The sequence below is a fragment of the Echeneis naucrates genome, chromosome 24, assembly GCF_900963305.1.
Source record: "Echeneis naucrates chromosome 24, fEcheNa1.1, whole genome shotgun sequence".
Taxonomy (NCBI): Eukaryota; Metazoa; Chordata; class Actinopteri; order Carangiformes; family Echeneidae; genus Echeneis; species Echeneis naucrates.
Genome location: NC_042534.1, coordinates 17,824,227 through 17,852,030, shown reverse-complemented (window position 1 = coordinate 17,852,030; position 27,804 = coordinate 17,824,227). Strand labels below are relative to the sequence as shown.

The 27,804-nt window shown below is 39.7% G+C and overlaps 3 protein-coding genes across 6 annotated transcripts in view; 1 reads left to right on the top strand and 2 right to left on the bottom strand.

Moving 5' to 3' along the window:
• Positions 1–3,015, bottom strand: part of fynb (FYN proto-oncogene, Src family tyrosine kinase b) — a 71,544-nt gene extending 68,529 nt beyond the window's left edge. The window contains exon 1 of one of the 3 annotated variants that reach the window (XM_029496770.1): positions 2,840–3,015. The gene's annotated coding sequence lies outside the window, so the exon portion shown is untranslated. The remainder of the gene's footprint in view (positions 1–2,839) is intronic. The other 2 variants (XM_029496769.1, XM_029496771.1) reach the window with 2 other exon arrangements.
• Positions 3,016–5,091: 2,076 nt separating this feature from the next.
• The window catches only part of ccn6 (cellular communication network factor 6), a 28,785-nt gene continuing 6,072 nt past the window's right edge, over positions 5,092–27,804 (top strand). The window contains exon 1 of one of the 2 annotated variants that reach the window (XM_029496027.1): positions 5,092–5,234. The gene's annotated coding sequence lies outside the window, so the exon portion shown is untranslated. The remainder of the gene's footprint in view (positions 5,235–27,804) is intronic. The other variant, XM_029496026.1, reaches the window with a different exon arrangement.
• LOC115037459 (organic cation transporter protein) lies at positions 9,434–21,278 on the bottom strand. Its single transcript, XM_029496021.1, has 10 exons — positions 20,928–21,278; positions 19,907–20,010; positions 19,651–19,805; positions 18,738–18,906; positions 18,302–18,437; positions 17,197–17,306; positions 11,691–11,902; positions 11,444–11,552; positions 10,330–10,542; positions 9,434–9,522 (listed from the first exon to the last, which is right to left on the bottom strand). The coding sequence occupies exons 1-10, from the start codon at positions 21,276–21,278 to the stop codon at positions 9,450–9,452; spliced, it is 1,632 nt and encodes a 543-aa protein (XP_029351881.1). The 3' UTR covers positions 9,434–9,449.

Below are 27,804 nucleotides of genomic sequence, written 5' to 3'. Positions count from 1 at the left end.
CAGGTCTGAGGTTGAGCACATCTTTTCAAAAACCCACCAACCACAGACATCATTCTTAGTTTCACCAAGTCCTCTTCACAACTGCACCGAGGACAGCCAGAACACAGTGATACAAAGCAACATACATGTAATACACAAAATCCAAGAGCAGGTTGAGCCAGACTGGGTACAATTTAAAAATAAAACTCACTGAAGAGACGACAACTTTTTGATGTGCATCTACATACACATCAGGACCAGAAATACATCACATTAGAGGGAAACAAATAGGCACTAGGAAGGAAATAAACAAGAGTCAGACCAGGTGGAAGAAGATAAATGTGTGGAAATTGGGAAAGATTGGAAATAACTGAGTAAACTATAAGGTCAGTAGTTTATTAGGTTACTGAGCTGGGGCCCTGAGTTTCAGGTCCAAAAGGTTTGTTCTATTTTGTCTGGGAAACAATATGACACATTGTTTTTTCAAATGACCACCTAGCAAACTACAGCACATAGAGGATGAAAAGAATAAGGAGTTTAAACACAGATCCATGACATCAAAAAACATGCAGGGGTCCAAGTTCATTATTGGGCCTATATGGGATCAGGGCTCTCCTGCCAGCACACAGTATCACTCTCTTGGCCAGTGACAGGTTGAGATGCGATTAGGATTACGGCTCTCTGACAACATTCACCTCCATGCTGAAGGATGAGAAGCTGTTTAAAACTTTCTGTCTAAATGGGCCAAAGAGCTTAACGCAACGGATGCAGTGCATGCCTTATCATATTGTGCCGCAGCAGCAAGAATACAAAGGAGGAGCTCTTGACTCATAACTCAACCTGACTGAAGCAGGGTTTTTTTCCTGCCGGAAACCACGAGTTAGATGGAGACATCAGCAATGCAAAACTCCCCTGCAAAAATGCCAGATTTACCATAAAGCTCAAAGCATAGATACATTTTACGTCTACAATGCTCTAATTTGTCAGGATGCCCAACAATCATCTAACAATTGTCTCGCTCGCTCTCCTTTCCTCCCCCCTTGCATGCATTGATAAGAACCATCCTTCTTAAAAAAACACAGTTTCACCCAGTTCTAAGCAGTTATACTGCATTTACTAACCATGTTCTGCCAAAGTCTCTGTCTCTCCCAGTTCCTCTCCTATCTCTCCCTGTCCTCATCCTGCAGGTGGTGACTCATCTCCATCCCATGTTCCTGCAACACCTGCTGGTCCCATACTTCATGAATTCTGTACTACAGCTCAACTCCATGCAACATGTTCCTGCCCCGCCGAGGTCGAGGTTTCTGCCTCTTAAAGGAAGTTTTTCCTTGCCACTCTTGCCAAGTGCTTGCTCATCGGGGGATCTGTTGGGTCTCTTTAAATAAATTTATAAAGAGTTTGGTCTAGACCTGCTCTATATGTAAAGTGCCTTGATGTAACTTTGTTATGATTTGGCACTATACAAATAAATCTGATTTGATTTGATTTAATGCTGAGAAATTATATTTTATATTTCAATCCTTAGAGCTTGAGAACATGCTCTGTACTTGTTCTGTGCAGATACACATCTAGTATAAATAGCAGTGTTTAATAAAGAAAACTGGTTCCTGAGCCTTGTCACCAAAGCAGCAACCTTGAAAAGGAGGGGGGGATCCACTCAAAATGAATCGCACCTGGGGCACCTAAATCCACTGCCCACACAGTTGTAAAACACCCTGCTTCTCTTGGTGCACAAATTAAATTGGTTTTGACTTCTCCACATTGCACATTGACATCAGATTGAACTTTCTGCAGATTTCCCTTCAGGACCAACTAAAATCACTTCATTAGAAGAAGCATTAGGCTACTTCATTGGCAAACATTACATTAAGAATTGCAAATGCTTAAGAAAGAGGGTCAGGGGCACCTAATGAGCAGCAACCAAAAATATTTTCTACAGTAACTTTTAGACAGAAGTGACAAGAGCATTTAACCCCAATTCATATAGGAACGGATGGCAAAATTTCCCTTTCAAGATTATAAAGAACATTAGGAAGAGACCGCTCATCTCTGCACAGTGAACACAATTCTGGTTATAAATCAGGATGTCAGTGTGAAACTTGTAATACATTGGACTTGGAGCAAAATCCCTTACAAACATCAGGAGAGATAGAGCAGTTTGAACAGACATCACAAGAGTGATGCCTGTGCACTTCATCGGCAAACAGAAGCTCATGTGGAGGAATGTAACCAGGTCCTCGAAGTTTTCTGGGCAGTGAATGACTTCACCCCATACACAGGAAAGCACTCTGAATCCTTCATCTGACTTCACTGAGCATCATATGAGATGCTGCTGCTGCTGCTGCTGCTGATGATGATGATGATGATGATGATGATGGTGGTGGTGAGAGGAAGGAAGAGTGGAAAGAAGGGAGAGCATCGTAAATAGCAGAGAGGAGAGGATCAGGCTCAAACGCGTAGGGGCTGATTTCAAAGCCAGACACCCGGCTCCCGTGTGACAATTAACATGGCATAATAACTCCCTTTCTCTGCCGATGACCATGGGTAACCTACTGGTGTGATCGGCTTCGGATGCCGTCACTTCATTTCAGTTACACGGAGCAGATGCACGCTGGTGTGTCTGTGTGTATATATGTATTTCCATGAATGCACACAGGGCATAGAGTTAAAATCAGCCGACGCCTCACCGAGACAGCCTCTCCGTTCGGAGAGGGACAGGGATGCTGCTAGCTAACAGGCTGAGCACGTTTACGCTCAAACGTCATTAATAGTCACACCTACAATGTTCAAAGTAATTCATTCCGCTCCAGGGGTAGACACGAGCTATTTCATTACTAAAATAGAAAAATGTGTTTCTTACCCGTTCAAACAACGCTAGTAACCCGCAGCTCTGTATTCCATTCCCGTTCTAATGGCATAAGTTGTCATTAATGAAGCCTACGTTGCTGTGGTGGCCCTGATGTCATCGCTGAGCTCGTCGCGGCCGCTGCTTGTGATGGCGTTAGCTCTGCAGGGCCACAACGGAACTGCTGCTGCCTTCACGGGCCGTAGGAAATATCGCCAGGCGACGTAAGCGAACTTCACAAAATAACAAAGAGGTCAGGAACGTTGAAGAGCTGTATAAAGACCGTCCTTGTTAGGTCGTGGCTTGGACGAATTAAACCATAATTACGTAATTATCTGTAAATGGCTGATCTAGTAGTAGTATTGTTATATGCCAATGTGTAGGTGTTTCTGTCAAAATCAGACAAATGTCCCAGTTAAACATTGGTCAGATTGTAATTTTGGAGGATTGGGATTCTACAGTTTTTGAATCGAATGAAGCAAACGCAATTGGCTTGGTTTATAGAATGACAGGACACCCGACAAATCAAAATTTAGATAGTGAAAATGGGGCGTGAAGTTGAAGCATGTTTTCCTCAATTAAGCCATCTAAAACCAATACAGCGCAGACATAACAATGAGACTCAGAGCTTTTATTAGCTCCTAGAAACTTCATGATGTAGGAGACAAAACATGCAAGATAACCACAAAGTTTCCAAGAAAGTGTAGTTCCACTGAAGATACTCAGCAAATTAGTTTGAGCATGTAGTTCCATCTTAACTTTGGGCCCCCCCATCTTGTGTCTTCCTGTAGAACAGCACATTGAAACCACCAAATAAAATATTTCAGCGTGGTAAAACTACTGTTGGCTCAGAATGACAAAATAAAGTATCTCTTCTTTTCCCATTTCGAGTGAAAAATTGGAAATATCAACTGTTACGGACCTCTATGTAGGTATGCCTGTGTGGGAGTGTCTGTGTGTGAAGTGCCTCTGTGAACTGTCTGTGTGGGTGTGTCTCTGTGTGTGAGTGTCTGCCATTTGCAGGATTGCAGGAGGGATAAGAAGAGCATTGGGAAAGTGGCCCTCTCGCCAGTGAGGCAGCAGCACCAGTGAAGTGGCAAAAACGGCAAGCTGATCGTGTGTTTGACAGTGGGATTTGAAGCGTAGACAGCAACTGACGTTGTGTTGTCAAAGTTTTGTGTGTTTTAGATTTAATTAGTTCTTACTTAACCGTCCTGTTTTTGAGAGGATCGTTTTATTTCTTACATCATCCTTAGGTGTGTGAGGATTGATTTTTTATGTGCTGCTGACCTGAGCTACCTTATTAAAATACTTAATTTGATGCTTATACCTACCAGTCTTTCTTGTTTATCCATCTCTACTCGTTCTTTTTTGTTTAAAAATACTACCTTTGTTTGTCCTGAGATACCCCTAGCTGTCAGGACATAACATCAACTATTAATTTATTAATTAAATGTCAATTCTGTCAACCCCAGAAATTGCATAATATATTTTTCATGAACAAAATAAAAGTTGTTTCAAAACCAAAACAGCACACAGCTCCTGCAGCACACACAATATTTGCTTTTGATAAAGCTGTTGTTTGATGAGTGTGTTCATGTGCTGCAAGGTCACAGTTAATTAACCCACTGTTTCACTGTAAATATTAGGTAGATATTCAACGACTAAGCTTATTACATTAAAGTGCCTCCAAGGGTTAATGGTGTGAACTAGCTCATCCTAACCCTAGGGATGAATGACATTCAGTGGTTGATGGCTTAATGTGCTTACTAGTTCTTAATGTAAAAAAAAAAATAATAATAATAATAAAAAGGATTTTATCAGTATAGATTACTTAACTAAGGGTGTATCAACCATTCAACAGCCGCCTGGGTGGGGGTGATATCATTAGTGCTTGAGGAGTGATGGTATGAGGCCTCTGAAGACCTCCAGTGTCCGAGCTGCCAGGGCTAGAGGCCTAAAGCAGTGGTTCAGTGGTTAAGAGTTTTTGTCCCTGATATCCATAAAGTGAAAATATAATCCAGGAGCATTTGCCACAAACCAAAAGATGGACGCAATCTTACATACAGATCATAATTAAATTAGAAACCTCAGGTGTAGTTCTGACGGGGTCCATTGTTCTTTTTTTTTATACTCCCAGGCTCCAATTTATGAATGGAGGAACCGGGCCACGCAAAATAAATACAGAAAGGACCTAGGAACAGAGAGGACCCACAGCCAGAGAGGACAAACTACTAGAGAAGACCCACGATCACAGAGAACCTAAGATGAGAGAGGACTGACTGGCTAATGAGAACACAGGACCAGAAAGGACTAACTGGTCAAAGGAAATCCATGGCCAGAGAGGAACACTTACTCCAGATGAGATAACAAGCCTGTGAGCACAGCAGGTCCTGTCGATTCAGTGAAGGTACTCCAGCCTTTTTTATCATCAGTTAGTTTCTTTCTTTTTTTACTGACATAAACACTATTTAAACTGCACCTCTCCTTATTTGGTTTTCTGCTCATTCTTGATTTCAAGAAACTGCTTTAGCCTTTTATGGAGTCCGAGGGATTTATCAGTCCTTTGTCAGTGTTCTTATTTTGGGGTATATTAATAATAATGCATAATTAAGCTAAATCAATAAATCAGTTTAGCCACATAGTTATTAACCTTAATAATGGCCTAATTTTAGTTAAGGTGAGCTGTTTCCTTTCTTCTAGCATTGTGTTGCCTCAGCAGAGCCATCATTGGCATGTTATATCTGTGATTGGCCTGCACTCAGAAGCCAAAGGACTGTTGTCCTCAGCTTCAGCTGTCAATGAAAATTGCCCATGAGGATGGATCTCAAATTCACGTTTGAAATTCAGAAGTTATTGCTGTTGGAAGAGCAGGTGCCATGGTTTTTGAAATCTGAGTCATCACACAAACATCCAATGCTATATGGCAGTAAAATAGAACAGATCATAATTTTCCTACAGTAGCTTGAATTGATGTGGGTGGCACATTGTTTCAGCGGTTAACCTTACATCAAGACAACTCATGGTTCAAACTGCAGTGCACTGTGTGGCGTTTTCATGCTCATGCTGTTCCTGTTTGGGTTCACTCCAGGTTATCAAGCTTCTTTCCACAGTCCAAACCCATGCAGGCTAACTGATGACTCTAAAGTGCTCATAGGCCTGAGAGTGAATGCAGACAGTTAGACATATAGACAGCTACGTCTGTCTATATGTTGGCCCAATGAAAGACTGGAGGCCTGTCCAGACTGAGTCTGGAATAATCATAGACAGATCAGTGATTTGGTGGATAGCACTGTTGCCTTACAACAAGATGGTTCTGGGTCTGGGGTGTTTCTGTGGCATGTTCTCACTCCGGTCACTCCTACAACCTAAAACAATCAGGTTTAGGTTACAGGTGAGTGGTTGCATGTCTATAATAAATTAGACTGGTAAGCTGTCAAATGTCAGATGGGATAGTCTCAGGAATAAACAGGGAAGGAGTTATGTTCAAGTTATATCAGTGTTTTAATGAAACAATAATTTAATTTACTTTATGTAGTTGTCATATCCTTCATTAGGATAGTGGTAAGCATAGCCACTTGGTATGTGAGAGACTGGGGTTCGAATCCCCAACGAGGAAACCCGGGCACAAGTTGCTCACTGGTGGTACTCTTTTGCCGGGCTCAAGCCAGGATAAATTGGAGGGTTGAGGGATGAAGGGCATCCAGCATAAACAGTGTCATGCAAGTTGGAGGTAGTTGATTTGCAATTGCAACCCCAAGCAGGAAAAAGCCGAAAGAGTAAAAAAAATGTAGTCATTTATATTGTATGTATTTTTACATTTGTATTTTTTTAAGATAAAGGCCCAATTACCCAAGCGCCTGTGAGCTTGAACCTACAATAACTAATTGGCTTATTGGACTTCTGGAGCTTTATCGTGAATGCTGCACACCCACAGCATTCACACGCATATATTACCAGAAAAGTGGAAAGCTATCATACAGCTTGAAAACACAACCCTGAATACTGTTCCAAAGGCTTTAAAAATTCATTAAATATGGACTATTAATACACTACACTGAATTATAAATGAATGAGAAATAACAATGATAATAAAATCAACATCACGATGAGTTGTGGAAAATTTTCATCAATCAATTGAAACTGTCCTATAAATCCATTAGTCCATTAGTACAATGAACTGCATTGCCACGTAATTAAGGTTGTAATTTATAGTGCCATGTTGGACTATTTCTACTGCTTCCACCTTCAAATTAATGAGAGGAAGCCAAATAACATGAACACTATGGCAAAGTGTAGCACATTAGAAGCACAGACAAAACAAGAACAAAGCAGTTTCAATACAAAACTGTATATTAATATCATATTTTATAACAACTATTGAACCTCCTGTTGCAATAACAGTGAACCTTCGATTTATAAATGTTGCTCCAAAAACACGTAGGTGATGTAATTGCTAATGTAATTTGTGACGTTAAGAGATGACTGATAGATATTATTGATAGAGTGGTGATGTTAATACCTGTGTGTGATAAGTCATAAAATCATGGTGTTGGACCCATTGGCACAAAACAAGTAATTTATTTTCAAATCATCAGATATCAGTGAAGTAAAGGCAGTGGTTTATCCTTAGAACTGCATTCATCGTTTGTCCCCTGAAACCTGAGATTTTAGGCATAAGTACAATGTCCAGATGCCTCCTCCTATACATCAGAGCTTTTATTACCTGCTGGAGTAACTTAAAGCACCAAAACTCAGCTAACAAACCTTTATTCTACAAAAAAAAGACACATAATAATAACACACTCCAGGTCAGAAAGTTATTAATTTGACAAGCAATCAAAATTAAAATCCATCACCTGTTCCTTTCATTTCTACATTTCTAAAGATGCTATAACTTTAGTTTTTGGTGATGGTTTCAGAAAAACTAGGGTAGAACGCTAACCAGGCATGTACAATATATAGAGGCATTAAAAGGATTTGACGTGACAGTTATGACAAGCATATACATGTTTTTTATAAGAAGTAATATTTCATATCTTTTGTGGTGTGATATTTCATATCTAAGTACATCATAGCTTGATTATTTCTGTAAATATAGTACTTTCACTGATCAAGCTGAGTGCAGTTACATATTACATTGTATCACAGATCCAGTCCCAGAGATTCAATCCACCAATGTCCTTGACTGACAGTCAGGTTTGCTAATCTGCACTTTATGCCACTAAGTGTTCTCTGTGAGTGTTCATTCCTCCAAAACAAGTGAAACATAAAGTCAGATGTTATCAGCTATCACTGATAATCCATCAGTTTTCCCTGGCTGTACTTAGTTCATTTGATGTGTGCAATGCTGCTAGTTGGTTTGTTGTATTTGGTGAATTTAAACTCAACTGGATTCAAATTGGAGAAAGAGGGAAAAAACTAAACCTTTACAGATTTTACATGAACACAAAAACAAAGGGATATCAGAAATAGCTCTCCATGGCCAGCTAGGCCGTGTGTTCTTTGCTTATGCATAGATTAACACGCATCCAAGCAAAGAGGTGTTCAGTGTGGAGCACCTGCCTAGTCCTTGCTGCATGAACTATCACTTCAGTGTCAAGTAATGTGTTTTCTTTAGGCTACATCAAGTGAAATCCTCAGACAAGCTATTTGGAGTAAGAAGTAACTTCGTGCCCATAGAGAAATGTACAGTACATGTAGCACCGATGCAACTGCAGCATTTTCATTTTTCATTCACCATTTCATGTTTAGAGCTCTTTGAAATATGTAAAATGTGAAGGAGATTGAACCAGTGAGGGTTTTCATACTGTTCTACAGAGATTTTTAGCTTCTTTGAGCCAATTGGCTTGTTCTTTTCTCTACAGGGCAGCTCTCTGCAAGCAGCTGTTTTTAGCAAAAAGGCTGTGATCCACATAATGTACTGTGCACAAAGCCAAAAACAGAAAAAGTTAAGAACTGCTGAAGAAGGTGGAGCAGCTGGATATCCTGAGCTTTACCTCAGGAGTAGATGAACCAGAGCCCTTGGACTAGACATGTCACATGGCTGGACATTTAAGCAGCCTTGTTGACACAACTTTAAATGATACACATGTTGCTTTTGTTTTTTTGTACTTCCACCAAAATGAACAATTGAATGAATGAATTGATTGAATGAATAATTACTTCAGTTTAATGTCCTTGGTATATGATCTCTGGGATCCTGGAAAAATCAGTTTCAATAACATTGTCAGAAAATTTGATAAAAATGAATTACCTGAAATAATAATGTGCTACGGTGACCAAAAGACAAGAACAATGTGAACCATATCATCAGGGCCTAGACACTGTCCTTTTGCAATGTGTCAGTCACTAGTTTCATGTACATTTGTCTATCTATGCAGTACATTTTTCTTATATAATGTACTTAATTCTACTCTGAATATTAACACTGGAAGAAAAGCAAAGGCATAGTATAAAATGCAAAAAACAGTGAAAATACTTGAGCTTAAACTTTGGCATCTCAGACATACCCCCAAAAAAAAAAAAAGACTGATCTTGACTTCCACTGGAAGTATAGACTTGTCATTGCTATAATCCTTAAAAACAGGACACGTGGCAACTCGCAAGGTGCTGTCAGTGCTTGTCAGTCCATTCTGGTGCTTGCATTCCTCAGGGGAGTGCCAAAGATGACAACCTTTGCACCACCATCTGCCTCACTGCAAAAGAGAGCAATGAGAACATTTTATTTACAGGAAGCCCTGTCTTCTACAAAGCAGAACAGTCAACAGTAATTGTTTTTAGAAGAGTCAAAAAATTCTTGATTAAATGAAACCTATGACCCATTTACACAGCAATTGCTTGGTCACCCAATCCAAGGACCAGACCCAGATAGCAACGTATATAAAACCTTGACCTCAGTAAACATCCTGGCTCCACAGGCCAAGTCTGGCCTAAAATGAATAAATAAATAAGAAAAAATAAGAATCACATTATACATTTTTTCATGATACTTAAAGTTAATAGAAGAAACATTTATATCTCTTTTAGCATCTGTCTGTGGAAATAGGTTTGTCGTATTTTGTTCAGAAATCAGCCTTTGAGGCAGAGGTTGACAGCAGCATCTCTGGCCTCATTAAACATGTTTTCATTTTCTCTCGTAGATGATGGATGATTTTTAAATTAGGCCCATTGTCTCTGTTTATCACTATCCAACTCCCCCGTTACAAATTTGACACCACATGTACCAAGCAACAGTGATGTGACCCGTTTGTTTGTGAGCTGCCATTCTCAAGCATCCAGTTTGTTTTTCCATCAGTCATTTTGGTTTTTTAAAACTAGCTGAAACCATATTTGGAGGAGAAGCTGGAGCTGAGGAGGAGTGAGGGTTTATCTAACCTGCTCTGTACTCTGTCCTGATTGTGCTGTACAGTCTGAAAAGTTCCTACTTGAGCTCATAAACCAATGTCTCCCTGAAGACCTCCATAGTTTGGCTCCATAAGAGGAATGCTAGGAAAGTTTCAGACCTGAGGCTGGATCCCTCTATATCTTCGATTGTGTCAGGTAGGGGCTTATTGGCTGTTTCGGGCAGCAGCAGGGTGAGTGCAGACCCCAGCAGGGGACAGAGGCCGCACAAGACCATGGGAGCCTGAGGACTAATGTTCCTCAGCAAGTACATCATGGGGGCCAGTACTCCTCCAGTCCGAGCACACATGGAGCCAATCCCGATTCCATTTTGTCTGTAAATCAGAAATTAATTGAAAAGTGTTCAACACTATGTGTGTAGATGGTTACAGTGTGTAAACAGTCAAACATCTGGTTTACTGTTCGGGGAAAAATCATAACTTAATGAGACAAAATGTTTTTCTCCACAAGCAACATTCAACACAATGAAATCATGATTACTACGTTAGCGTAAACACAAGAAACTTGTGCACCAAAAAAATGGACCAGACTCAGTGTCTAACTCCCGAACAACAAACTTTTACCCTGCCCTCTGTGCTCTGAAGATAATATCTAACTAGTCCACTGAGTTATAAGTGTGTTGACATTCGTCCAAATTTAATAATGTGGAAAGCAAAAGCATTCCAGGAGTTGTCAAAACATTCACCTTTTGTGAACATGAAGCAAAAAGTGAGTGACTGATCACATTGCATTTCAGGTGTAACTTCAGGTACAACATTAGAGCTGATTAATAATATAAACCATTAGCCTCAGGGTCACACAGCACAGCACCAGGCTGGACCAGATGGCTACAACTATGTGAATGTACAAAAAGCAAGAATATGCAGACACATTCTTTTCATCAGTAAACCTAAGTAATTAACTCCAATTGTAAAGTCCAGTTTTACACTAAACATGAATTGTTACGACCAGAGACCATCTTCATTGGAACCAGAAGCAAAAAGAATATTTATATGCATCTGTTTGTACACATACATACACAAATACACGCACACACATCCATTAAGTAATTTTTTTTATTTCTGTGTATCTGACTTGTGCACTAAATGGTGGATGCATGGTTTTTGTGTGTACATATCATTTATATATTGGGCCCCAAAACAGATTTAATTAATTTGGACAGATTAACTGACGCATGGGCTCATTCGTGGGTCAGGTACAGGAACGTCTACTGACCTGATGACAGTGGGGAACACCTCAGCTGAATAGACATAAATAATGGACAAAGAGGCAGTGATCCCAAACTTCCCGATCATGGCCAGGACTGTCTTGATTACAGACATGTCTAGAGAAGAGGAAAACATGGATATGAAACTGATCTTATTTTTAACTTGTCAGCAATGTGAGTTAATAGAATGAGAGAAATCCCCAGACAGCAAAGCTTTACCACCGTCTGGCTTCTCAATGAATGATGTGTCCATACCACTGGGGATGAAGATGGTTAGCAGACAGGCTGTGCCACCCACAGTTAGGAATGCTAGCTGGGAGATTTTGCGAGAGCGATTTAGGGTGAACAGAGTGATAGTGCGAGCCGGCATTTCCACCAAGCCAAAGATCATCTGGGTCAGATAGATGTTCATACCAAAGTCAGAGATGTTGAGGGAAAGGCCGTAGTACACCAGCACGTTGACAAACCTGAGCCATTGGAAAGAACAAAAAGAAGAGTCACACCATTGTCATAAGTCTGAGGATGTTTGAATACCACTGCTGTTTGTCAGTGTGGAGTTTAATATTCTCCCTCTACCTGTGTGAGTTACTTCCAGTTCCAGTTTCCAATCCAAACACACAAACACCAGGTAAACTGGTGTTTTTAAAGTGCCCATAGGTGTGAGTATGAATGTTTGTATATCTCTATACGGTAGGTCTGTGATACCATAGACTGGAGACCTGTCCACAGTGAATGCTGCCTTCACCCACTGCCAACTGGCTCCAGCCCATTACTGCAGTTGAATTATGAGTGGTAGATAATGGATAGATGGATCGGTTGATCCATCATCCACGATGAAGTTTGCCAATGCCTTTCTTTTAAAGAGAATATTCAGGCAAGATTTTCAACAATGTCATGTTTAAATTCAATGGACTTCTCCCTTTTACACATTGATGACATTGGTAATAGCACTATTGCCTTCCTGTGTTCAAATTTTGATTCTGTTGTTCCTCGGAAAAAGAAAGTAATGAAACAGAGGAGGTTGGCAACTCCCCTGAGGCAATATTAGCCAGAAGCACAACATCAATTTTCACTGTTATGCAGGCAATACTCAGTTATACTTGTCAATAAAACCGAGTGGAAGTAACAAGCTTGTCAGACTTCAGGCCTGCCTTGCAAAGGCCTGGAGGACCTGAAAATTTTAACTCCTGAACTCAGACAAAAATAAAGTTTAAGGTACTTGGCTCTAAGGACCTTGGAGAAGCATTATCTAATTATTTAATCACTCTGGAAGGCATTACCTTGAATGCCAAAGCTACAGGTTATTTTCAGTGGTGGACAGGAACAAAAATAAATTTACCTGAGCACTGTACTTTTGAGGATCTGTACTTTACTGGAGTGATATACTTTTTGTAAACTTTCTCATTCAAATGAATAGGACTGGTGGTGTAGGCTGCATTAAAAGGTAAATATTGCACTTTTAGCTCCACTACATTTTTATTAAGTACTTGTTACATTTGTTTTGGAGAGTTCCATACATTCTGTTCATGTCCCCCTTGGTGACAAGACAAGCTGAAAAGGTGATTTGCAAGCCTTTAACCTACTAATTGCAGTTTCCAGCTCCTTAACTGTAAATTGTGACATAATAGACATAAAACATATTGTTTTTTTCATCAGCTGATGGTGACTTAGAATAGAATACTCTTTGTATTTTGTCTGCTTCATGTGTTGGTTGATTTGAGGGTTCCTTATTTTATGAATTGTGTTAATGGCCTGGCCAGGCATCTAGCTAAAAGTTTTATTGTTTTCGGGTCTGATTTATAGGTGTAATTTACTATTTCTGTCTTGAGTATCTAATTTATCTCTTCTCTTGCCTTCTTTATTTGTTGTAATACAGATTGAGAAATATGTATTTTTATGTTTCTTCTTCAGTTCCTACAGTATTTCTACTTAACTGTCTTCATACCACCCCACAGTATTGCAGGGTTTACCACCCCATTATCATTCTCTTCTATGTACCTTTTTATTTCTTCTCTTATCTGTTCCAAATTTATGCAGGGTTTATTTTCCTATTATTCAAGTACCCCGATTTTACACTCAGTGACCCTATGAATTTCACTTGTATTAATTAAAATGTAGTCGATTCTGAAGTAGACAGAATGAGGTACTGAATAGTGTATATTATCCCATTCTTGTGGGTGAAGTTCTCTCCACACGTAAATTAGTCCCATTTCCTGCACTGAACTTGGTTAGATGCATCTTGCCTCTTTTTGGGCTTCTTGTATTCATGGCCACATCATTATCTCCTCCACACATCAAAATGCCTTCAGTTTCTATGGCCATAGTGTTGAATAGATTTTTGTAAAAACTTTTGGTACTATCTGGCATTGACACTGACTGACACCGTTTTCTAGCTTTCCTTTGATTAATTTGAAATCTCCCTTCTTTCTGCCTAACTTCTTTAAGGCATTCAAACTGAACTGCAATTGTGATAAGGATAGCCATTCCCCTCTTCTGGCTAGGTTTGTAGGCGCTATAAAATGCATTCTTAAATCCAAAGCATTTAGCTTTTCTTGTTCTTGTTGAGGCAGGTGAGTTTCTTGCAAAAATAGTACTTGGGCCTTTTCCTTTTTTAATTTAGCTAGGACCTCGTTCCTCTTAACTCAATTATTCATCCCATTAACATGAAGTGACACCAGTTTTATATTGTTATATGGCATTTAAATGATCAAATCCCATGTTACATTCAATACCCTCCAGATAACTTGAAACTACACAGACCTGCACAGACCTGAACAACTTATTAGTCTTATGTATCTTGGCCCCATGTACCAGTGAAAAATAAAAAGTAAATAAAAGCAATTGTATATATATATATATATATATATATATATACATAATAAATAAAAAAGAATGGAATAAAATGAAACAGCTGCCCTATCAAACCTTCCTATTTGAATTGAAGAAAAGAAAAAAAGGAGATATCCGTCAAAGTTGGTCAGCGGTAATTTAATAAAAAAAAAAAAATGAATTGATTTTTCGTTCGTGAGTATATTGGCTTGGCATGCGGTAGACCGGGTTCGATTCCCCGATGAGTAACAAGGCGCCCACTAGGGGTACTCTTGAGCCAGTCTCAAGCCTGGATAAATGGGAAGGATGCAGCAGGAAAGGCATCCAGTATAAAACTGGAGTTAAATCACCCCGAACCCTGAACAGGGAAAAGCCAAAAGAAGGGAAAAAATCTTCTAATGTACTGCTTCAGGACACATTGACTTAAGTACCAGAGCTGTGTACTTTGTCCACCACTGGTTATTTTTGACCAGGACATGTCCTTTGTCCCTCACATAAAACAGTTCTCTTGGCCAGCCTTCTTTCACCAATGCAATATTGTGAAGAAAATAGGGCATGCACTTGTTATCAGACTACTGTAAATCATCACTATCTGAATGTCCCAACAAATCTCTGAAAGGCCTTCAGTTGATTCAGAATGCTACTGCACAAATAGTAATAGCATCTTAAAAAAATAGATCTTATTTCTCCTGTGCTACCTTCTCATCACTGGCTTCCAGTAAAATTCAGAATACAATTTATAATACTCCTGCTAACATATAAAGCTCTTAATGACCAAGCTCCATCATATTTCAGAGAGCTCATAGTTCCTTATTGTCCTAGTAGGCTGCTCCACTCTCTAGATGGAGGATCTCTGCTCCATGTTCCTGCTCATTAACTGCTGTTGCTGCAATAGACACCAATAGTTATCATTACACACTACTAATTCCTATTGTTACTTCTTCTGCCAAAACTATTTTGACCGACTGCTAATATTTACCAATGCACATTTAGCAGTACCAGGCTCTCTCTCTAGCCTTCTACCCCCCCGCGACCACCTTTCCTCTCCTTGAAGCTCTCTTTCACTGCTTTCTCCCTCACTCTCTCTCTCTTTTGCTCAACACAGCCAATTGAGGCAGATGGCCGCCCCCTCGAGTCTGGTTCTGCCCGAGGTTTCTGCCTCTTAAAGGAAGTTTTTCCTTGCTACTGTCCCCAAGTGCTTGCTCTTGGAGGGATATGTTAGGTCTCCTTAACGACTCCATAAAGAGTTTGGTCTAGACCTGTTCCATATATAATTTGCTTTGATGTAACCCTTTTATTTGACACTATATAAATAAATTTGATTTGATTTGATTTACATCACATCACCACCAGATGGTGCCAGATTGAAAAACATTTCAAACGCTGAGACCTAAGTAATTTATATAATTCTGGTGGTCTGGTTATTAGTTTGCTGCTCTGCTTTTATCTTTTTAATTAAAGCTTTAATATAACAACAAGTAAACACACAGGGCTTACACATATAAAAAACGAAAGGTCTCTTCAATGTTACCCCAAACTACAACTTTATGACCAATCAGCAGGCAATTTTTTACCATAAACTATAGCTTGAAGGTCACCAAAGAGTCAAGCATTTAGGGCTACACTGAAGCTTCCAAAGACATGTTTAATTAAATATTGCTTTAGGAAAAATAATTTAATTAGTATCGTCATTTAATTGTTAATTAAGACATATACAGCAGTTGGATCACCCTGAAGCATTTTAGTCTGACCTTGTTCAGATCAAGTTTGTGTTTAGTACAGTATCACTAATGGTGGTAATGCTGCTAAACTAAATTGCTGAATTAACCTTTTAAACATTGCAACTATGACTTAATATGTAACTATTAGATGTTAGTACCTCAATCACTGCTTGCTCTGCTGCTCCCTGCTACATATTTAGGCAGCAGGTTTGTTAACACAAATGAGCTGATACTTCCTTGAAAAGTATGTCACTAATATCCATTGTTAACCCCAGGAATTCGTTAGTTTGGGGTGTTTCCCATTTGTGGCCCGATGACTAGCTTTAGTCCTTGGGGAATGTATAGTCCAGGAAGAAAATTGACATACCACTGAATGCTAGAGAGCAGCAAATAAAAAGAGACAGAGGTGTAACTTTCACGCAGTTGTAACTAAAAGCTTGGTCGACCATAGATGTTTTGCTTTAAATTTCTTTTGATATTAATGTGTTTCATTCAGGAAGCTTTGCTGGTTACTTCCACTCTGAACCAGCATCTTCAAATACTTATCTTATGGCTGTCATTTCTGTCTGGTTTTTCTGAGAGTTTCTGCAAATTATATGTCATAGCATAATATATCAAGAAACAACCATTCACTATGAAAAGGTATGCAGCAGTAATGGACATTTGGACAGGAGAATGAGGCTGCACCCTACTTTATGTTTGGAGTGTTTCTATTCTCTATTTTGGGTGTTGGTCTGGGGACACGGGCTTGTTAATGGATGTACATGAGCAGGTTTATTCAAGTTTCAATTCCTTTTAAAACACTGTGTATACACACACGCACACATATATATATGGGGCATACTGGCTTGGGAGCAGCAGCACAAGCCTACCACTGAGCTACCACTGAATTCTATGGGAAAATAGCCCTACTTCGGTCTCAGTCTCCAGTTTAAAATCTTCAATACAACATGATCATTTTGTCAAACACTGTCTCATTTAGAAATAAATAGACTGCCAAGCAGGGTATGCATCAGGAAATGTGGCTACATTGTGTGAGTGTACCACAGAATCAGATCACTTTGACCATTAAAATGTCATATGTTCACGCTTGAGTGTTGGTGAATATTTCAAATTTGAAGGTGTAAAGTGATGATACCTTACGCAGATATCTCCTTGAGAATGCGATTGCAAACAAGAGATGAAGAGAGAAATATTCTTCTTGTACTCACCAGAGATAAAAAACAATCAAAGACTGCTTCCTCATTTTTGGGGTTCGAACAAGGTCTATGAAGGAGTGTTTTTTCTTCTGTTCTGTTTTCTCTTCATTTTTGTACATATGCTGAAACAGCAAGTAAGAGAAAGACATGAAGTCAGCAAGGCACAGAGGAGTTTGCATGTTTCAGTGATAACCAGTCATGATGGTTCAGACTTAGGCAGTGAGCTGTTGGACTATTTGACCTGTGTCACCATGACATTATTCGCTCACTGCTACTAAAGCAAGGCAAAACATCTCAGATATGCAAATTAGTGAATGACCTCATCCAGTGACAAGATTTTGAGACTTTCCTTTGACATTTGCCAACATTGGTTTATACTGATCAAACACAATTACTTTAGCAGAGTTAATGCAACCTTAGGTCCTTATCTTTTCTACTCATGAAGTTGAAAGGTTAGAGATCCTCTGTGAAAAGATGAACGGATGTATAACCATCCTAAAAGCATATTGTCTGCTCTCAGTTGTACTCAGGTGATAAAAAGGTTATAAAATCCTACGAGTGAGGAAGAGTAGAGACATTTGTAGCATTAATCTCCATTGATAAGCAGCTGTTATCAATGGCAGCAAAGTCAGTAACACCTGTAGTCCATTGCTCAAGTTCCTCTCACTTCTACTAGTCAGTGAGAACCAGACCAGAGCTCAGCAGAACCTCCAAAACACTACATTACATTCTGAAGTATTGTGGATGTAGCAAATGAAATTAATTTTTCAAATCTGTTTTAAAGGATCCATTTCTTAATTGTCAGCTGTAAAAATGGTGAAAGAATGTTTTCAATTGGCTCATACAGCTAAGACTAGGATAATTACTGAGCTATAACATTAAATATCTGGCTAATGAAATCACAAATGACTGAAGCTGTTCTTCTTTATGTCTTCATAACATGACAAACCCACTTTTTCCAAAATGTAAAGTGAATTTTAATGGAGCCACTGTCCTTCTAAACTTGCACATGGAAAAGCTCAAGAGATGTAGCAACAAGGTTGACATGGCTCAGGAACAACCAGCAGTGTTAACTATATGGGATCATAACTGTTTGTAAAAATCTATATATAAAAACTTGCAGCTGTACCTCAGACATCTCCAGATCTTTGGTAAGGAGCTTCCCATTCATCTGCGCTGCTTTCTGGAGCAGCTCCCACGCCTCCTCCTTCCTGTCATTGGCCATCAACCAACGAGCTGACTTTGGCAAGACCCTGAAATTGTGAAGATAAATTGCTCAGGTGCCCTACTTCCACTCACTTGTACGTGACCCACTGCGGTACAGGGGCATGACCTGACATATATTTGGCATACAGTTGACAGAATTTACTTATGGCAAGGAAAAAGAAAGTAACAAGCAACATTAGCTAAAAGTGATACACCAAAATGGATTGCAAGATTTACATATTTAATCAGTCAATTAAATGTGCTGAAACTCTATCTGGCTTTCTCGACATACCATACATCTTGCATAGATTTTGTATTAAATCTGGGTCACACTGCTGCCCACTCACCAGATGTAGAAGATAAAGAGGAAGCCAGGTGCTGAAATGGCCAGCTGCAGCCTACGCCAGTCTCTGATGAGGTACGCCACCCCAGCCAGAAGAATGTAGCCAAAACCAAAGAAATAGTCTGTGATTATACCGGCCAGCATCCGCTCCTTAGATCCTGTCCACTCTGTGCCTGTATGGGATATGAACAGGGCAGAGGTCACACAGTATATACTGAACATCTGTCACTTTCATATAACTGATATCTGATATCCAATCTTTTGGATGAAACACCAACATCTGTTCAAAATATTAACTGAGAGAGAATTTATGTGATATATCTATCCTTAAATCAATGGTGGTTTTGTTGTATATGCGCCATTTATCTCTGGATAGATTAAGATATTAATTGAACATAACATATACTACACCTATACTATATATACACCTACAGTCAAATATATATATTTATGATAAATTTTTATTCTTTATTATTATTATTATTATATTTTATATTTGAATGCACTGTATGCCACAAAATTCAATACATGTAGCTATATAACATCTGCATAAACTGATGGTAAAGTGGGCTGTTCTGGTTGTGTCCCTTTCACACCACAATTTACTGTGATTTTTCATCCTGCATAGGACACACAATTAATTTGTAGGAGACTTCTGTTATTTCCTCAGTGTACTTGAAAAACATATAAACATTATAAAGCCCCACAGACAGCACAGGAAACTGGAGTTGGTAAATAGCTTCCAGTATTTAAGCAGTTTCCATTAAACACTGTTCACAGTGGGCACATGTAACAGCCTTTAAAACAGTTCTGCTTAGCTTCATACGTTAATGCATTTTAAGTACATGGAATGCAATTCCTCTTTAAATTAACATAAACCATGAAAATAGGCAGAAGAGCTTCTTTAGCACACTGACCCAGGACAAACGCATTCATTATAACGCCAGAGACAGATGTTCCAACTATGAAGCGAAGGGCAGTGTAGACATAAAAATTTGGAGCAAAAGCAGCACCAACCCCAAATACAACCTGGATGGCCAGGTTAACAAGGATGATGAACCTCCGACCGTACCTACAAAAGACAAAACATTTCCCAGCTTTCAAAAACATTTCAAAACAAGACAAACTCAGTTACTTCACATTTAATGGTGCTCTTAAGATAAATGACCTTACTTATCAGCTAAGCTCCCAAAAACTATAGCTCCAACCAGGAGACCAAACATGTAGATGGAGGAGCCCATGTTGTTCAGGCTGGCACTGTCACAAACCAAGTCCCACTGCAAGAAAGAGTTAACAACGTGTGTGCAAGTCTACCTGCTCCCACAGGCAAACAAGGAATGAGTTACAACACTGACAGATGACCACATGAGTCAGGTCAACTGCTATATGGATAGAACTTTAGAAACTACTAGCCAGATTGTCACCAGACGTTAATGTATATATATTTTTTGTGACAAGCCATGGCCTTTTTCTTTGGCGGTAGTACTCCACAAACAAGATGCATTAGCTCATAATTTCACAGTAAACTTGTTGTGGGAAAGCAAATTCATGCGCTAAAGGCGATAAAGCTGTTTGGTTTTGACAACCTCATGGTCTTAATCTTAAGATTTACCTTAAAGACATAAGTAATGAGCAGTTGATTTGTTTGGTGGTGTGGAACATCCCAGGGTGTAAGAGTCTCTCTGGAGACTTTGGAGCTCTAGTATTGCTTTAATAAAGGCAAAGACTGTGCCATTGATACAATTAGACTATTTTCCTCAGTTTGTTCTGTTGGACCACCGAATGTAAATACCACTATGTCCTCAGTATTATCCACAACTGAATGGTACAGGGCTACGTGGTGGTTGGTGCTGTTGCCCCACAAGAGGGTTGTGGGTTTGGTTCCCGGCCTGGGGCCTTTCTGTGTGGCGTTTGCATGTTCTTTCCGTGCTTGCATGGGTTCCTCCCACCGTGCAAAGACATGCACATTTGGGTTAATTGGTCACTCTAAATTGCCCGTAGGTCTGAATGTGAGTGTGAGTGGTTGTTTATCTCAGTTAGTCTCTATGTGTTGGCCCTGTGATCAACTGTCCAGGGGTACCCCTCCCTCGCCCAATGTAAGCTGGGATTGGCTCCAGCAGCCCCACTACTAAAAACAAAAACCAATGAAAATTTCAATATTCAAGAAATTAAAATCCTGAATAAAGTAACCCACCTCAGTAACAATGGTGCTTTGAAAGGTCTTGTTGCTATACTCCCAGCCTCCCTTGCAGCTCCCAGCACGGTGTCCATCACCATGACTAGCAGCACTGCTGTGGTTCAAGGGGGTTGAGCAGGAGAATTTGGGCTGGTCATCAGCGGGGTTCAGGAAGCTGAAGTTCATTGAGTCTGGAGTTCCTGCTGAGGGCCATGTGGAGCGGCACAAATGAGGAGGAACAGCCCCAGTGAAGACAGAAACCAGCATGTGGAATGCAAGAAAGATCTGAGGTAGGCAGATCCATACATACAAGATCTTCTGGAACTTTCCAAACCCACCGATGATGCAGAGAATTTCATCAAAATTCATTTCTGTCTCTTTGAAGAGTCAAACTTAAGATGTGCCGTAACCGATGTGGTCAGGGGGTCCAAAAGTGCTCCTGAAGCAGAGCTTCAAAAGATGCATGAGCTGATAAAGTCAGAGAACCAAGTGACAGCCAAATATCTGAAATGAATGTGTGAGCCTGGCTGATGATTAACAGGCAGAGAAAATGTCCTCACTCAGATGCAGTCACACCTGTATGAGAGCTGCCTGTGGCTATCTGTAGTGAACTGTGGAACTCTGTGAGGGTGACTTCACCTCACTATGATGGGAGTGAACAAAAGCAAGAGGCTTGCCCCCTGTGGGTGGAGCAGCAGAGTGATGACGCCTCCACCTCTCCACACTGCCTTCTCTCATTCAGAACCTTTCATAAGATTTATCTTTGGTAAACCGCTTTGATGTGAAACTGTAAGTTTGCTGCAATCTCTTCTCAGCTGAGAAGATCAGGCTTTAGTGAATTGAGCTTTATGAACTGCGATAGCACAACAGTGCAAAACACTTCACAGCTATTTACTGTGCTTGGAGGAACTGCATAGTTGTTTCCACTGTCAAACTTGTTCAATTATCTGAAATCACTTAGACTGGCTGGAAGACATGCACATTCCAGCTGGTATTCAGTAATTCATCTACAATGGGATGCAATGTGGGGGGAGCAAGTATCTCGGCTGGTGACACAAAAGAGACAGATAAATACAGCAGGGAGGGATTAAGGGAGGCTCTGACTGCTCCATACTTCTTCCATCTAGAATACCTCCCATTTCCCTGCCTTATTGGGTCATTCCTCAGCTTGAGCTACTGCACCGTGGTTTGAACACAGATGTGAGTCTTTCTCCAGGTGAGCCTCACACTACAGCGTGTGCTCAAAGTGGACATTGCTTTCAAAAACCATTGACAAAACAGGAACAGAGCTCCCGGGTGTAACTGGAGAAGACTGACATTTGGCATTCTTTGACGAGGTGTGGGGCTCCAGAGCTCCACGTTGTACACTGTGAAGGGTCAATGCATGAAATTCTATTCAAAGGTTTGGATTCCTAACTCAAACACACAGTAGGCAAGAGCTGGAGTTGAACTGGAATTTCATAAATACAGTCAAGAATTCCGAGCATGGTGGCACACATGGTAAAAACAAGACTACCACATTCAGTCACATTCAGTGCAAAGTAATGAATGAATGTGGCATGTTGCAAAAGAGATACCCTGCCTCCCAGGAAGTAGAATAAGTTACATCACAGGCCATTATTGGAATACATTTAAATATTCAAAAATTACAATTAAAGGCTCGTCTATCAGCAGTCTATATTTGTCTTGTAGCTTGAAGATGGTGAATGTCGGTCATTAGGGCATCACTTCTGTTATTTTTTCCTATAGATATAGTAGCACTATCTTATGGTTACATCACAATAAATCAAACCAAAAAGAACAAATTGCGCAATCCAAATAATTGCATAAAAAAAAAAAAGAACCAACAACATATCAGCTAAACTTGCAAAGCAGATCCTTTTTTCTCTCTTCTGGGACTGAAAGTAATACCAAAAACATGGTTGTTTCCAGCAATGAGAAGCCACACCAGAGCTACCTTGTGTAAGACAATCATATGTGGTTGTGAGGGAATGAACATGGTCAGCAACAATACGCAGACTGTGGCATTCAGAGCAGACCAGAAGTAAGTCTAGAAGCCATCCTCTGGAGAATCAAACCTCCACCACCAGACTGGTCCATGGGTTGGCCGGATGCCAAGATTCATGATGGCTCCAAACACTGTCCCCACCATATGCCACCTAACCAGAAATATAGATTCTTCAGACCAGCTCTTTACCTGCAAGGTGTTAGTGAGCCTCTGTCTTTCTGGTCTTTGTGACAGGAAGTGGAACTTGACACGGTCTCTGATGTTACCTATTTTTATATCTAAAAGCTGTAGATATGTTTGCGATAAACCAGCAGCTTCAGACACATTCAGACCAGCTTGTATCACACAAATAGTCATGTCATGTAAAAGTCCCTCTTTGTCATGTTAGGAAGAGATGCGGCCATGTAATTGGCTGATAATCTCATAAATAAGAAGGTGTACAGATGCTCCCATTGAAGTGCTTGGTATGTGTCATTTTAAGGATTATCTGATCCATTGCATTTGACTGAAGACAGCTTACATCAGAAGCGTAAATTGTGCTGTGTAAATAAAGAATGATGTCATTAATAAATGCAGCACCTCAGTCCTTCCCAAAAAATCCAGCCAATCCAGTCAGAGAATATATTTTAATAGGACAGAACAATTGCTTCAGCCCTAAATAAGCAATTATTACCCACTGAGCGAAACCACAGCGTCTCCACAGTGATCATCTACTACAAAAAGTTATAGAGATGTCTGCAGGTCTGTAGACATCAGGGTTCAAACCCAGTCCGCTACAAATAATGCCTAAATACAGAGCTTCAGTATAATCCTGTATGAATCCGGATGCCTTTGCACTGCAAATGCTGCACTGATTAATTGGTAAGTGAGTGTTGATTTTAGATTTTAGTGTGAGCCTACCAAATGTGAAAAATGACAGGATCTGGACACTGAAGCACATACATTTTAATAATGACCAAAAAACCCTTGGTGGGGATGTTCTGAACAGCTTTAAGAGCATTTAACATATTAGTTAAATATAGTGGTAAAACATATTATTTAATAATTTTTTTTCAGATCATTTAATGCAACAATTGATTTCAAGAAGAAATCAAGAGACAGGAGTCTACATGTTCAGGGGTTAAAGCATGAGAGATCACTGCCTCTGTGAGACTCATTTTATTTACTCCAACTAATGCCATATAACCATTTATGTCACAAGTTAAGTGAAGACATTATAAAGGTAAGATCAGTGGACAAGGACATAGGCATATATAAAGTGTTAATATTATTTATCTAACCCAGCCAACAGGTGCCCACAAACAAGTGGTATTCTTGTGCTGGTCCCAAACTGTAGTCAAATGAAATCATCCAAATCACAGGAATTTTACTTGCTGTAGTGACCCTAAATAGGGAAAAGCCAAAAGAAGATTGTTTCATATTGTTTATCAGAGAATGTACTTTTAATGGTCTTGGGCCAGTGTAAAGTTTTCACAGTGAAATTCTAGAACCACACACCTTATGGCATTTGTGTGAAAGATCAAATGAAAGAGCAATTATGGTCTTTAAAGCTAAGATAAGGAGGAGGAGGGACAAACAAAAGGAGATAATAGATAAATAGTCCCCATTACTGTCTCACACACATCCGTCACTGAGGGAGAAGAATTGTAACAGACTAAAAGTTAAAAGAATAATAATAATAAACAAAATGGCCTTTATTCAATTATCTTTCTTTTCTAAGTCCTTGAATACACCACACTATGGGTGACTTCAATCTGGATTCAATCTGATAACACTGACGACCGCTGATGTGCATTAGCATCGTCTGGGCGCACCACAGGACATTCTTCAAATTCCTGGGGGAAACTGTGCCGCTTATTTCCTGCGGCATATATGGGGACTGGTTTGGCCACCTGAAATCTACAGCACCAGGTTTTCTGAGGAAGATGAACTACTTCCTCATACCAATTCTTTCTCTTCCCGCATAATAACAGGTCAGTCAGTCAAAGTCTCTCTTTTGATTGTCTTACTGTTCCTGTTCCTGATCCTATAAACAAAAAGATATCTAGGAATACATAGATTTTACAATTCAACACTTAGAGAAGCCAAATCCTGCAAGTAAGCAAGGTGAGTTTAGGTAAGCTGCATTAGGGTAGATATGACTTTGTTGTGACATTACAAAGTCGAAGCATTGCTGACAGCTGGTTTTAAGGCTCAATGTGTGAATCCAGACTGTGAGCCTTTCTCCATGGATGGAGACCATTAATACTTTCACTGCATTCATACAGAACCTAGACCCAATTTATAATCAAATAACTAATCTATTAGACCTTTAACATGTACCTTTGGAATGGATGGACCTTTAACATGTAACTTTAAATGTGGACCTAAGTGGAAGAAACCAGGTAAAGTTGGAGTTAGTGAGTAATGTTGGTGGAGGTAACTGTGTCCTATCACAGTCAACGGACTCAGACTAGGACACAGGGTTTTTGTTTGTTTGTTTGTCTTTTACAGGGATTGTGATGGTGATAAAAGACTATATTCATGAGAGAAATACAGGGGGTAAGAAGCAGCATAGCACTGAGTGGTCAAGTTCAGGTAGAGAGCTCAGACCAGAAGGTACTCTAACATAAGTAAGTTCAATTTGATACAAGCAGCCATGGTTCATTACTGGAGGTTATTTGGGATCACTGTGCATAAAGGGAGTCCTGCCAGAAGAGCATTGTGGTGGTTACAGTAAGAGATAAAACAAGGCTGGACCAAGAGCTGGAAGACGTACTGGGTATGTACTGGGTACATACTGGGTACGTGAAGGACTGCTGGTCATCAAACATGATGTACAGGTTCCTTGTAACATTGGTTATCATAAAAGATTAAATGATAATCTTACAGAAAAATAGGAAATACTCCACCTCTTGCTGCCCCACTCCTCAAAAGACAGGGTTAGACCAATTCCACACATATATGTACTACATATAAAACATACAATAAAAAAAGAGGAAAAACATTGCCGTTTCTTTTTCAATTGTGTTGTACAGGTTATAGGTCACATTGAAGGTGGAATAAGGACTAAAATTATTTGTCTTGGTAAAATGTTTTGTTTATTTATTTATTTATTTATTTATTTTTTACATCACAAAAACCTGGCAACAACATTGTGTAGACTTTTTACATGCACTGTATAGGTGGGTTAATAGTTGAAGACCATCTCTTCTCATCTCTCTAAAAGAGACTAAAAGTACAAGAAATTAACGATTAATTTGGCAAGTCTACAATCCTACCTCCATCCCAGTTGAAATTAACAAGCATTTTGAGGTTGCTATGTGGTACAAAACTGAAGCCTTTTATTCCGTTAGTAATTATGGGAAATTGCACTCCTTGCCCAACAAAAGTGATGAGCTGGAGTCTTTGGTGAAGACCTGCAAAGCATGTTGTGACTGCAGTCTTATGTGCTCTACTAAAAATTTGGCTGAATGGAAACATCTCAGGCTCCTGTGTAGAACTATTTGGGTTTACTCTGATTTGTTCAGAGATGCTAAAGCTAGTGGCAAGATAAAATGCAGAGGACTGCCTTTAATTGTGAACCTAAGAAAGTGTAGCCTTACTCATATCTCTGTAAAGAGAACATATGCTGTTCAGACTTTGAACTACTGGCAGTTGGTCTGAGACCAAACTACATTCCATAGGAGTTCGGTCATATCATAGCAATCCTGGTTTACATCCCACCAAAGGCATATGCTGATCTTCCATGTGATGTCGCCCATGAAGTTGCTGCCAGTATAGAAACTAAACATACTGAAGCACTTATAGTAATATCTGGAGACATCAATCATGATTCCCTCTCCTCCCACCTGACTGGGTTTACACAGTTTGTTAACTGGCTAACCAGAGAAAATAAAAAACTTGATCTGATTTATACCAATGTCAAAGAGACCCACAAAGCTACAGCCTTAGCTCCACTAGGCAGGTCAGATTAGATCACAATATGGTTCTTCTGCAGAATGCTGTGTAATGAGGCAGCCCCAACTACATGCACATTCAGGAAATGGACACCTGAGGCAAGCAAAACTCTAAGGGACTGTTTTGAATGCACAGATTGGAATGTCCTACTGGAAACTGATGGGAACTGCAAGGTTGATTGTTTTATGGAGTATATCAATTTCTGAGGAGACATTGTTATACCTACATATCCTGTATGCTGTTAATGAACCCTGGATCCCGAACAACGTTAAGACGTTAAAGGCAATCCTCAACCAAAAAAAGGAGGCTTTCAGAGATGGTGACAAGAATTACTTAAACAGATGTAACATGAACTGAAGAGGATATTATTAAAGGCAAAGGTGGAAAACAAAAAGAAAAAAGAGAGGAATTTACAGCACAGCAAAAACAATGGGATGTGGAGAGAATCAACACCATTACTAGCTCCAACACCCGCACCCCCCCCCCCACACACAAAAAAGAAAAAAACAAAAACAAAAAACTGTATTGCATAAGTTATGTGGAAATAGCCTTCGACTTCTATTCTATCTGTGTGCATCTCCTTTGTTGTGGCTATGATTGTGGATTTTCAAAGATCCAAGTTCCCTCATTAACCAGTGAACATTCTTGAAGTGGACTGTAAAGTATGGTGCCAACCCGCAAATATCTGGGAGTAAACCTGAACAACAAGTTGTACTTGCCCCCAAACACAGGGCACTCTACAGGGGGCAGAGCTACCTCTTTGTCTTCAGGAGGCTGAGATCCTTAGACACATGCAGAAAAATTCTAAAGATGGTTTACACATCCGTGGTGGAAAACATACTGTTATGTGGTGCAATCTGCTGGGGAGATAGTATGAAAAAAAAAAAAGGATGCAAGGCAGCTGGACAAACTGGTAAAAAGAGCTGTCTCTGTGATTGGACCAAGAAT